This window comes from Rhinopithecus bieti, unplaced genomic scaffold (genome assembly GCF_001698545.2).
Source record: "Rhinopithecus bieti isolate Rb0 unplaced genomic scaffold, ASM169854v2 scaffold_947, whole genome shotgun sequence".
Lineage (NCBI taxonomy): Eukaryota > Metazoa > Chordata > Mammalia > Primates > Cercopithecidae > Rhinopithecus > Rhinopithecus bieti.
This window is the reverse complement of record NW_016803664.1, coordinates 1,667,656-1,681,303: the sequence shown is the minus strand read 5'-3', so window position 1 is coordinate 1,681,303 and position 13,648 is coordinate 1,667,656. Positions and strand designations below refer to the sequence as shown.

The following is a 13,648-nucleotide window of genomic DNA, read 5'->3' as shown; positions in this document are numbered from 1 at the left end:
GGATATGTTAATGTCTTGGAGATTAGTGACTAAAGCTGATAACGATACCTCAGAGTCTGCATTTAAATCTTGCTCTAAATGGGTGCATCCTTTTTATGTGTAGTTTTTCTACTACTGTTATGCCTCACTGTTTTAATAGAGGTTTCTATTTATATGGGGGGAGGAGCATTACGTGGGAGAGAGTGCATGGTGTAGGCATACTATGTTAAACCTACAGAAAGCTGAACCGTCTGGACGCCATTGCCAAAGCCCCTCTGTCTCCAAGGAAGCTTCTTCCTAGAAGCTAAGCCAGAGAAAGTTAACTAGGTTTGTTATAGCGGGACTTCTCAGAGCCCTTTTGATGTGTTAACACAGAAAATAGTATAGTTTTCCCAATTTTATTATCTGGAAATCTCTTTTTTATCCTGGCACACCTACTGCTAGCTCTATCAATAGTCTGTTGAACGCTAGTTTGGGAAATGCAGCAAAAATCCCAAGTCATTCAGGGAAACATAACACATCCTGAATGGGTGTGACTGTCACTTTGCTGTTACAACTAAACTGATTGTGTCTGATTTTCTTTGTGTGTTCAAGGGGCAAAGGAATTGCTCGTAATAAAACATATTCCTTTCTTATCACGCTGGATGTGGATATCGGTGAGCTGATCATGATCAAGTTCAAGTGGGAAAGCAGTGCAGTGTGGGCCAATGTCTGGAACACGGTCCAGACCATCATCCCATGGAGCACAGGGCCCCGCCACCCAGGCCTCGTTCTGAAGACGATCAGAGTCAAAGCAGGAGAAACCCAGCAAAGGTGACTGCTGATTCAATCTCCTACTAACGTCTATTAAGCACCCACTTGTGCCAGGCAGTTTCACAATTTAATACTCACGTTCATCAGGTGCAGTGAATATTATTAGGCCCTAGTGATGGAGTATAGAAGCTCAGAAAGGTGAAGTGACTATCCCAACTTTACACAGCCGTAGGTGCCAGGACAAGGATTCGCACCCAGGTCTTTGAATCCCACACCAGCGTCTCCCCACTGCCCGTGGCTAACGCTGCCTGCCCCTGGAACCCGAGAACCGCCACACTGGCCCAAGGCTTCTCAAGCTTCAGTGCAGGTGAATCACCGGGTGATGTCAGTGCTGCCGCTCCAAGGTGCTGTGCTAGAGGCAACATCTCTTTTTTGTTGTTTGCCCAAAGACACGCTTTCAACAGATCACAATCTCAAAAATCTCAATGTGTCTCCCTCTTTGTGGTGGTATCTTTCAAATGTCAGGTGCCAAAGAATCACTGGGAAGTCAAACACACTTGCAGAATTCCTTGACCTACCTGCAGATTCATGGTGGGCTTGGGAAGGGGTCTAGGCTGTTATGTTGAATAACAGCCCTAAGAAATTCCAATGTGAAACAATGGGTCACCCTTAAGAAATGCTGCTGTGTTTGATTTAACATCTCCCGTGGCCCCAAAGTCTCCAGGGATATGAAGGAGTTGGGTTGGGGAGCAAAGAAAAGGAAGGACAGGGCTGGGCGTGGTGGCTCACACCTGTAATCCCAGCACTTTGGGGGGCCTAGGTGGGTGGATCGCCTGAGGTCAGGAATTCAAGACCAGCCTGGTCAACATGGTGAAACATGTCTCTACAAAAATACAAAAATTAGCTGGGCGTGGTGGCACACGCTGGTAGTCCCAGCTACTCAGGGGACTGAGGCAGGGGAATTGGTTGAACCCAGGAGGTGGCGGTTGCAGTGAGCCGAGATTGCGGCACTGCACAGAGAGAGACTCCATCTCAAAAAAAAAAAAAAAAAGAAAAGAAAAGGAAGGACACTCCAGTGCCCCTGAAGTCCTCGCAGCAGAGCAAAGGGCTGCCCACCAGCACACCTTGCCATAGCGACTGTGCTTTTCTGTCATCTGTGGTTCTCCATGGCGGAATTCCAGGTGTCCCTGGGCCCTCTCCTCTCTCCGCCCTTCTCTATTCAGGACACGGTCTCTCCTCTCCCACCTTCCTTGTCGCGAAGGCCATGTTTTTCTTTGGCTTGTCTTCATAGAGGCGGAAAACAGCAGGCTTCTAACCTCTGAACTACCCTCTTCCCTCACCTCCTGGGTTTCACTGCCAGGAGTAGGCCTGTGGCAGATGTCTGCCCCCGAGTCCCTTACACAACCACACTCTGAGATTTTATCTCCCTAGGGTGCAAAATCCTGGCAGTTACTAAGAGCATACTCTGCCGTCTGCCAACAGATCTCCCAACATGATCAATCTGGGAAGATTAAACTGCTCGTTCCTCTTCTGCACTGAGCTCTTCTCACATGACTCTTTGGCCCATTGGAGCAGTGCTGCTTCTGAGCTCTGACCCTGCCTATGTGCTCTTAGCTGGAGAGTAATTCCTCAGTTTTGGTGGCTGCTCACCCTGACAATCCCATGTGGCTTGACCTGAAAGGTTGTCTAAAGCACAACACTACCCTGTCCACTGGGGCACACCCATGTGGTACGGAAGAAGAAATGAGGAGAGGGAGGGGCCTGGCGCTTCCAGAGCTCCCACACATGGTGGGCATTGCACCAGGTGCTCCATGGCATTGATCTCATGTGATCTTTGCTGTGACCCTGAAATGGGTAGCATTGGCTGTGCAGTTTAGGAACCTGAGGTTCACAGAAGTTACACAGCTTGAGGACATTGCTCAAAATTGTCCCAGTCCAGATTTGACTGGGATTTGTTCAATTTATTACCCATTTGTTGAGGGTGTGCTGTTTCCAACAGTTCTTTCTTCCATTAGTTTTGGTTCCATTAATCTGAATTTTCTCAGTCTAATCTAGCAGAGTTGCAGTGCTGGACATGAACATATATATGCATCAAACCCATCCTTAGGGCTATAGGAGTTACTGCTAAAAAAGCGTCGGGGCATGGGGGTCATGGGAGCAATAATTTTTTTTAGGTTGTAAATACTGAGTGCCTCCTCTGTGTATACACAGTACCAGGTACTATTGGAGAACACACACACACAAAAAATCTGAGTTGTGGCTCTTGGTAGAAATAAACTGCAGGACCTAACCGGGAAAATAAGATGAATTAATTTTACTAACGGTGTGGTCCATCCCAGGGCTTCTCAAACTTTCACGAGCATACAAAGCATCTGGGAATCCTGTTAAAATGCAGGTTCTGCTTTAGTGAGTCTGGGGTGAGCCTGATGTTCTGCATTTCTAACAAGCGACCAGGCAATGCTGTTGCTGCGGGTCCATGGACCACACTTTGAATAGCGAGAGTCCAGCATTACACAACCCAGGAAGTGTAAGAAGAAAGTTCAGACTGGTACACTTGGGGCTGTGCTGCAGCACGCTTTGAGGAGGCCAAGAGGTGTTCCCAGGGAGACAGGCAGCCGGCAAAGCAATATGGCTGGCAGGATCAGATGGACTCCAGTGTCAGCCAGTCCTAAACTCCCATTTTAACTTCACTGCTCACAATCTGTGTAGCCTCAAACAATAACTTCACTCTTCAAGACTCAGTTGTTTAGTGATAAATGAGAATCATAATATACATTTCATGACACTAATAACAACTACCAATTTTTTAGTGCCTTTTGCAGACCCAAATCCCAGAATCGGGATGGAAAGATTAGACTCTACACTCTTAATATCGCTGCTAAGTGCAAGGGGGAAAAGAAGTAGGTTAGGTAACTTGCTCTGTGCCTCCGTGGAAGAAATTCAGTGGAAGGTGGTTTTCTTGCCCCAAAGGCACAAAGCCAGGGATGAGTAGGGTTGTGGAGATGGTGAAGAGGAAGAAGAAACTATTGGCCCCACAGCAAGACCAAGTATAATAACTGGCTAAAACTAATGAGAAGACATTCAATTTCCACAGTACTCATATAAATGCAAAATAAAAATCAATGAAGTTATCACTGGTTACTCATTCGTTTGGCAGGAATTCAAAAATAGACAACATCCAGCGTTAGTAAAGATGTAGAGAAACGGGCATTCTCATACACTATTAGTGAGAGTGTAAATTACAGGCATTTTGTAGGGGAATTTCATTCAACAACTAATGTTTAGTGAGTACCTACCTTATGCCAGACGCTGTTGTGGACACCAGATGTATAATAGTGAACAGACAGGCCGGGCACGGTGGCTCACGCTTGTAATCCCAGCACTTTGGGAGCCCAAGGCAGATGGATCACGAGGTCAGGAGATCGAGACCATCTTGGCCAACATGGTGAAACCCCATCTACTAAAATACAAAAAATTAGCAGGGCATGGTGGCGCATGCCTATAATCCCAGCTGCTTGGGAGGCTGAGGCAGAGGAATCGCTTGAACCCGGGAGGCGGAGATTGCGGTGAGCTGAGATCTTGCCACTGCACTCCAGCCTGGTGACAGAGCAAGACTCTGTCTCAAAAAAAAAAAAAAAAAAGTGAACAGACAGAGTCCTTGGTCTCACGAAGTGTACATTATCACAATTTTAAATATGCATACTACTTTGAGCCAGAATTTTATTTCTAGGTATCTTATGGTCTTTCTGGATTATCTGTGCACATAATCAAAATATGCACAAAGGCTATATATGAATACATATGTACAGAATGTTTGTTGCAGTACTATTAAATAAATAGTATACATAATAAGCAAACAGTAAATTCTTGAGAAAATCTTAATGTCTAACAGTAGGAAAATGCACTGTGGTACATCCTTAAAATGGAATGTCATGCAGCAGATGATAAATAGTGAAATAGACTTCTACATACTGATATGAGCAGGTTTCTGAGTGCCATTTTCTGGTACCAAGGAAAAACTGCAGGAAAACATATACAATATGATACCACTCAATATATGTGTAAATGCATAGGAACAAGTCTGGAAATGCATAAACCAAACCATAAATGTAGAGAGGGGAGTGATGTTAGTGAAGGCCGATGGCGAAAAGGTTCTTTACTATTTGGCTTCATTTATTCCTTTACCATTTGAATTTTTGAGAATGCATTCACAAACTACTCATAGTATTTTTAAATTTTAAGAGTCCAGTTTAGTAAAGGCTTGACCTTAGATGCAATTCAAAGAAGAAAGAAATAATAAACTAGAATTTTTCTACAGATATGCCCTATAGATATATATTTAACAGATGCAATTGGAATTAGTAACACAAAATGATTGTCTCGGGCCAGGCCAATGGCCGAAGCAGTCTAGTTGTTGTTTCCAAAACACATGGTGGTGTTCTCTTTAGTGGACAATGTCAGCTCCAATAACAGGAAGGGGCAGGGCTTACAGGGCTGAGCCAGGCAGAAACTGATGACAGTGACCTCATGCCATGGACCTTTAAGAACAGCATTGACAAGCTGGAGCTTGCCCACAGGGGGAAGGCTGGGGAGGTAAGCCTGCCTTAGGAGGAAGGGTTGAGGAACTAGAAATGTTTGCCCTGAAGTCAAGGCAAATATGGTCAAGGAAGCAATAGTCACCCTCAAATCTTAGGTGAGCTGTCATACAGGAGAACAAAGGAGGGCTGCCCCAGGACTTTCCTTCTTACAGAACCGAAATCACCCCAGTGTAGAACCCCAGGAAGTCTTACTCTGATTGCTTTCACTGACTTGGGTTTTGTTTTCTCTGAAGTTACAAAATATTTGCGAACATAAGAATCTCATTTTTAAAAAGACATCACACGCCTTACACAAATTGAGTGGAATTTGCTAAAGGATGAAACACTTCAATAAGCTCCACCTAAAACATAATGCTGTGTTTGCTTTCTGTTTTCTATTCAGAACGACATTTTGCTCAGAAAACACAGATGATCTACAACTTCGCCCAACCCAGGAAAAAATCTTCGTGAAATGTGAAATAAAGTCTAAAACATCAAAGCGAAAGATCAGATGAGATTTATTGAAGACCCCGTGGAAACAATAAATGAATCTTACTCCTTATCTGGAATGGTTGCCTTATTTAGAAGCCAAAATTACATAAAGAATCTCACATAAAGCTTGAATAAAGTTTACATTTAAGGGGGGTATGTTTCACTCTCGTAAACTGAGCTTTTCAAAATGATATAACTATTTTCCAGTATTAGTACAACCAAAAAGTTCCCAATTTTATCTATGGTTAAATGTTAATATATGCAAATAAGTACAAATGAAAGAGCTGGTTTAGATCTGTTGTTCTAATTTACAATGTCTTTTATAATTAAGTCAAGTTTCCCACATGTCCTTGCTAGTTTATTCTGACCAGTTTTTGAACCATGCTAGAAAGATACTTTTTATTAGGTAACTAGTGCTTCAATAAAGCAAAATTCTAATTAATCACCACTAGTTGTGTATACCAAAATGCATACCCTTTAAGACAATACAGTTCATAAAAGAAGAAAAAATTAAAATTATTCTAATAGTTATACAAATCATATAATGATTTCACAGAACCAAACACTTACAAGTAGAATTTACTAAAACACCGGGTGCGGTGGTTCACGCCTGTAATCCCAGCACTTTGGGAGGCCGAGGCAGGTGGATCACCAGATCAGGAGATCGAGATCACAGTGAAACCTCCTCTCTACTAAAAATACAAAAAAATTAGCCGGGCGTGTTGGCGAGCGCCTGTAGTCCCAGCTACTTGGGAGGCTGAGGCAGGAGAATGGCGTGAACCCGGGAGGCAGAGCTTGCAGTGAGCCAACATGGTACCACTGCACTCCAGCCTGGGCAACAGAGCAAGACTCTGTCTCAAAAAAAAAAAAAAAGAATTCTACTAAAACTACTAGTGATAACAATGAAAGCTGGACAGTTGGTCATTTTAATTATGAAATTACAAATTAAATAAATATAATTATTGTATCTTACTAATGCTTGCAACAAAAGCTAATTTAAAAAACCCAGAATGTCTCAAAGAGTTTGCTATGGACTGAGTGTTTCCGTCACCCCAAAATTCGTATGCTGAAATCTAATCCCCAATGTGATGGTGTTTGGAGGTGGGGCCTTTGGGAGGTGATTAGGTCATGAGGGTGGAGCCCTCATAAGTAGATTAGTGTCCTTACAGGGGATAAAGGATCAGAACTCTCTGCCATATGCAGATATGAGAAGGCAATTTTGCAAACCAGGCAGCAGACTCTCACCTGGAAGTGGACTACCAGATCTGCTGCCACCTTTATCTTGGATTTCTCAGCTTCCAGAACTGTGAGAAATAAAGGTTTCTTGTTTAAGCCATCCAGTCTATGGTAATTTGCTATAGAAGCCGGAAATGACTGAGAGAGTTAGATGTCAAATTTCAAACTGTCCAATAAGCGAAATAATAATGTTTGACCAGCAAATTCCATCACAAAGCACATGGTGACAATGGATACTAAATATGGTAATCAGTTAGATATGTGTTTTACATAATTCAGAGAGGAGGAACATGTTATGCACATTAAACAACCTAACCTAACATGCACTTAGGCTCAGCTATATACAGCCCATAATTCATATTCTCTTCACCAAAACAGGGTAAACTGGAGCTCATGAAAACAAAAATCCTGGAAAAATGTCTACCTCTGACTAATCAATTTAAAATTATCTTGCATGATTCACTTTTATTTCCCTTTGAAAAACCCAGAAATCTAAAACGTATGGGGTGGTGGGATAGGAAGAACAGCTGGTCAATGTTTCCAAATGAAGCATTCTGTCCTGAATACTAATCTTACTTGCAAAAGTATTTGACCCCACTTTTAGGGAACGTGTGTGAGTGTGTGTCTAAAATTGATAGATACTAAAATGAACAACATTTCCCATTATATCTAAAATACTAAGGTTTACAATAAAATGCTTGCGTTGGATTGTCAGGTTTTATCATTAACGATCCAAAAGGAATTTAAAATATCACTTTTGAAAAACAACAGGAAAACACTCTTTGCTATATATGCAACAGAGTCCATGCACATGTATTCCAGGAGACATGTATGTGAGCCTTGAAATCATCACAACCAGAAACAGCCCAAATGTCTGCCAGTACAATGCAGAAATGAACTGGGGTATAGTCTTGCTAATGGACTGTTGTACAGCCGTAAGAAAGATGAGCCAAAGCTACACACACAAAAGAACAGGGCGGGGGCCAGCGTGAGGCAGCGAGGCATCTAGGGAGCAACATTTAAGGAAGCACTCATGCATTTTGAATTTGCACAAAGACACAAAAAATGGTATAGTATGATACAAACAAAACCCACCTCTATTGCTAGGGATGGATAACACCTGTAATCCCAGCACTTTGGGAGGCTGAGGCAGGCAGATCACTTGAGGTCAGGAGTTCGAGACCAGCCTGGCCAACATGGTGAAATGCTGTCTCTACTAAAAATACAAAAATTAGCTGGGCGTGGTGGTGCACACCTGTAATCCCAGTTACTTGGGAAGCTGAGGCATGAGAATCCCTTGAACCCGGGAGGCGGAGGTTGCAGTGATCTGAGATCACGACACTGCACTCCAGCCTGGGCAATAGAGTGAGACTCCGTCACAAAAAAAAAAAAAAAAAAAAAAAAAAAAAAAAAAAAAAAAAAAACCAAAAGGAAACAAAACAATGAAATCATTATCACAAAAGCAAGGCTGTGATAATCCCAGGAAAGAGGAAGGGCACTCCGGAGTTCCAGGTGCCAGCAACAGTCTACTTCTTACTCCAGGTGGTGGGTACTCACACGTTCACTGATTTAACTGTTCTATGTACATCTACATTTCATGCACTTTTTAGTATGAATGCCACCTTTCACAATGTGAAAATAAAAAAAGGGAAAATAAAGGGCAGAGTTAAACAAACATGTTTCTACTCTAGTGTGATATGTTTCAAAAGTAATACAGTTTCACAAGCAATATAATTAGAAATTATTTCATCTTTAGTAAGAAAACTTGAAGTGCCACAATACATGGTAACATTTTGGGCAGAGAATTCAACAAGCATCCAACGTGACAAGTGGGTAACTGGAACATTTGAAACTCCTCTTGGCGTGTCCAAATCTGGTTGCCAATTCTGTTGTCGGTGGATTATTTTCACTTGGAGGGATGTGTTCATCGACATCACATTTTCTTAAGTATATTCGAGTAGGGAAGTCAAATTGGGAAACTGAATAATGCAGCCACATCTGTTCGTTGCACATGCAAAATGCTGGCTCGTGAACTGATTATACACACCTCTCTCCATAGAATCTGCATTTATGAGCCCACTCAGAAAAGATAACACTAGCATCTTGCCTTTTAGGCAAAAGCTAATTTGTGCTTCTGCTTGTAAGAGAGCACTGGGAAAGAAATGGAATGTCGATTACACTGCAGCTGGGCTCTTCGAGGTGAGCAAGTCAGAGAGAAGGAAACAAGCACTCCGTTCAACATTAAAATGAACGCACTCCGCTGCATGGCAAAGCTCCCTGTCCTCAGTGTTCACCTTGAGTCATGTCGGCAGCAAATACTGCAAAAGCTTGGATTGCAGTGCATATCTGTGGAGTGGCAGAGCAAGGGGTATAGCTGCCCAGTGCTGGGCTTGCACTCCCACAGAGGCTGGACTAGAGGAAAGTCAGAGGGATGGGAAATAGAAAAGCAAGACGAAGATTGAAGAAAATCAATCCCAAAAGGGACCATTTACTGGCTGAACTTTTCTTATAATACATACTTCTACTTGAATCCCAATGATCTGCACATAATTAATGGCTCCCAACACATCTCATGCCTTCCCTTCTCTTATCCCTTCCTCCTTTTCTTTTCTCCTCTGCAATTGCTCTGCCTAACTTAGTCCTATTTATCTACTCAGGCCCAGTTATTTTCACCAGTTGCCTCCTAGCCTGGCCAGACCATGGAGATCTTCCTCTCTTCTGAGTGCCTGGCAGTCACATAAGCGATGCTCTCCACCATCCACTTGGACCTTAGTTATTTGTGCCCTGCTGATTCCCCTCGAACCTCCCAGCCTCCTCCCAGCCTCCACGCTGCTCCCTGTCCTCCACTCAGCCATTCCAGGGGATCCCAGGCCTCCTTCTCTGCTGGCATGGTTCTCTCTTTATAGGCAATCTCACCCACTCTTATGGCTTTATTTATGACCAACCACATAGGCCAACGGTTCTCACTGTAGAACTCCAGCCTGGGCCTTCTCTCCAGACCCATATTTCCATATATTATGCAATTGTCCATTCAACAGTTCCCCTGTGTCATCTCTCTCTGCGTCCGAAAATGAATGCATGATGTTTCTTGCCCCTGGAACCTGCTCATCCCCATTCTCTCTGTTGTCTATCTCCTTGAATGTCATTACCTCACCCAGTTGCTGGTGCTGGACTCTGGGCAGTTATCCATTATATGTCCTTCCCTTTGGCCCCTCACAATCCAACAATCACCATATCCCAGAAATTCTACTCTTATTTCTTAAGCGTGTCTATGTCTCCCCAACTCGACTGCCATCAACCCAGCTCAAGCTGAACTGTCGCTTACCCAGACGTTTGCAACAACTTTCCAGCTCATCCCCCAGACCCCCTCCTCCCTCTCAATCCCTTCCCTCACAGCAACCAGAGTGACCTTAAAAAAAAAAAAAAGTTATATCATTTTCCTGCATAAAACCTTCCCAATGACCTCCCACATTTTTTGGAAAAAGTCCAAAATAATTACCCTGGCCTTCAAGGTCCCCAATGAAGCCCCTAGTTTTCTCCCCAGTCTTGCCTCCCATTATTCTCTCTCTGTCACTCACTAGGCCATTGTCCAGCTCCACCCACAGAGACTCCACCAAGCCTGCACTTTATTTTTTATTTTTATTTATTTATATATTTATTGGAGACAAAGTCTCACTCTGTCACCCAGGCTGGAAAGCAGTGGTGCAATCACAGTCATTGCAGCCTTGACCTCCTGTGGCTCAAACAACTCTCTCACCTCATCCTCTCGAGTAGCTGGGACTACAGGTGCACACTGCCACATCTGTCTAATTTCTAAATGTATTGTAGAGACAGGGGTCTCACTATGTTGCCCAGGCTTAGTGTGCACTTTAGAAACGCCTGAGGAGCTTTAAAAACTAGCTGTGCCTCAGCCCCACACCTAGAGATTTTTGACTTAATTGGACTGGGGCAGGGCCCAGAGACTGAGACTGTTGAATGCTTCCCAGGTGATTCTAATAGGCACTAAGTTTGAGAACCACAGGTCTAGACAACACTGGCCACCTCGGTTCCTTCAAAAGCACAAAGCTCTCTCCTTGGCCCATTCTGTTGCTTACACACCAACCTCTCCTGCGTTGCACACTTGCAGCTCCAAGTTAGGTGTTACTGCTTCCGGGATCATTTAACAATTATCTCATCTTACGCAAGCTTCAAGCAGCTCCCCCTGCCATCCATAGTCAATGTTTTTTTATTCTCCTTGTGAAATGATTTGTGGCCATGCCATGCAGAGCCATATTGGAACCTGAGGCAAAAGGAAAATCAGTAATAGTGAACCTGTCTTTATTTATATATTTATTTTTGAGATAGGGTCTCACTCTGCTACCCAGACTGGAGTGCAGTAACATGATCACAGCTCACTGCAGCCTCAACCTCCTGAGCTCAAGGGATCCTCCCACCTTAGCCTCCTAAGTAGCTAGGACTACAGGTGCATGCCACCACACCCAGAAAATTTTTGTATTTTCTGTAAAGACAAGGGTTGCCCAAGCTACTCTTGAACTCCTGGGTTCAAGCAATCCACCCTCCTTAGCTTCCCAAAGTGCTAGGATTACAGGAGTGAGCCACTGCGCCCATCCTGATCTTGCTCTGTCACCCAGGCTGCAGTGCAGTGGCCCAATCAGAGCTCACTGCAGCCTCGACCTCCTGGACACAAGCAATCTTCCTGCCTCAGCTTCCCAAGTCACCAGGATTACAGATGTGAACCACCATGACAGCAAAATTTTTATGTTTTATGTATCATAGATTTTGCATTCATTTCCATTTAAAAAAATTTTGCATTAAAATTATCTTGATAACTGAGTTTTTGGAGTCCCCTTACATTTTTGCACCCAAGGCAAGTGCTTCACTAGCTTTACCCTAGCCCTAGGCCTGATCTGTGAAATGGCTTCTTTACTGCCTTTCTCCCCTACTGGCCTTGAAGCTTGGTGAAGTCAGGGAGAGGCTCTTGTTCACTGCATTATTTCCAGTGCTCAGCCCATCACCTGGTAGAGAGTTGGCATCCCGTAAATGCTTGCTGAGTTAATAAGTGACAGTTATCTCTTCTTATCTGTATTTTTTGTCTCTTGATTAAATCAGAAGCTTCAACTACCATACCTGTCCAAGACAGAGTTCTCTGCTTCCTCATTCGGCTTAGAAACAAAGCCAGGTTGGCGTAGGGGTTGACTCCCTCCCTCCCTCATCTCTTGGCCCTGCTGGCCTCCACTTATGTTAACTCAGTTTCTGCCTCACTCAGTTCATCAAAATCCCTTTGTATTCCTTGATTACATTTTTACTTTTGAAACAGGTGTATCACAAAAAGAATTTTCTACGGTCTTGGAGCTATCTTCCTGCCAAATAAGATAGAATTAGAGAATAACCATAAGGGTCATCTACAACATACCTCTCAACCCATTCTGTGCACAGGCACCTTGTTCATTGGCATTTCTGACACTGTAGGTCTGGGGCAGAGTCTGAGAGCAGGCATTCCTAACAAACTCTCAGGCGATGCCCTTGCAGCTGGTCCCCAGGCCACGCTGAGCAGCGTAAATGTAGACCTGTGTTTCTCAAGTTTCCCTGATGATATGAATCACCTGGGCACTAAAAAATAAAGCTTCCCAGACTCCTCCCCTGGAAATTTGAATTCAGCAAGTCAAGGACAGATCCTAAAGACTGTTCTTTTCAACAAGTACCCAGGCTAATTCATCTCTTCAGAAAACTGGGGCAACACTGATGGAGGCCAACACCTTCCTCTCAAGAGAATATCGCAGGTGTGGTTCAGCACCACCAGGGAAGGAGCTTCCCCTACCTTGCCGTAACTTCTCCCCTCGCTTTCTTCCCTGGAAGCCACAGAGAGCAAATCAAACACGTCAGCTATCTGAAGACGGTCTGCAGGAGACTGTGAGCCCCTTGACGGCAAAAGCTGTAATGTATTTTTAGGTTTTGCTATGTGGTTATTTTATGTTTCTCATTTTAAAGATATTTTACAAGAGTATAAAAGCAGCATGTGCCACAATGCAAAGGTATATAAAGAGAAAACTGGTCATTCATCTCCCTGCATCCACCTTCTTCCCCACCCCAGCGACCCAAAGTGAAGATTGGTAACAGCCTGGCAACGTTATTCTTTCAAACACATGCAAGCATTCATCCACACTCAAGGCTTTTGTTTGCTTGTTGTTTTCACCAAAATGGAACCATAGTATGTATGTATGTGTATGTGTATATATAGATATATATAGATATATACACATACACATACTCTGCAACTTGCTCAACTTGGTTTTGTTTCTGGTTTTGCTTTTTTTTTTTTCTTAGTGACTTATTAGTAACCCTACATGTCAAAAGATACGGATCTTTTTTCTAATTCTGTGTGCTATAACACAATGTTTTTAGATAAATAGAATTACACATGCTGGAGGGGTTAGTGCAATCTTTTTCCTACTCTTTTTGCTTGGGTCAATGCCCTCTCCCCGACCCATGTTCATAACTAGGAGTGTAACTCTGGAATGTTTCTACAGTTATATATACTAACATATACACACATTCCCAAAGAGAAGGGATTTGTTAGTGTTTCACAAACATTCTTTTTAGCAAATTGATTT

At 43.3% G+C, this 13,648-nt stretch overlaps 1 protein-coding gene across 4 annotated transcripts in view; it reads left to right on the top strand.

Moving 5' to 3' along the window:
* Window positions 1-5,871, top strand: part of LIPC (lipase C, hepatic type) — a 163,373-nt gene extending 157,502 nt beyond the window's left edge. For 3 of the 4 annotated variants that reach the window (XM_017896395.1, XM_017896400.1, XM_017896397.1), the window contains exons 9-10: window positions 574-792; window positions 5,713-5,871. In XM_017896395.1, coding sequence (XP_017751884.1) covers window positions 574-792; window positions 5,713-5,824 — 331 coding nt within the window. In that variant the 3' untranslated portion in view covers window positions 5,825-5,871. Of the gene's footprint in view, window positions 1-573; window positions 793-2,214; window positions 3,522-5,712 lie in introns of those variants that run through there. The other variant, XM_017896403.1, reaches the window with a different exon arrangement.
* Window positions 5,872-13,648: the final 7,777 nt, after the last annotated feature.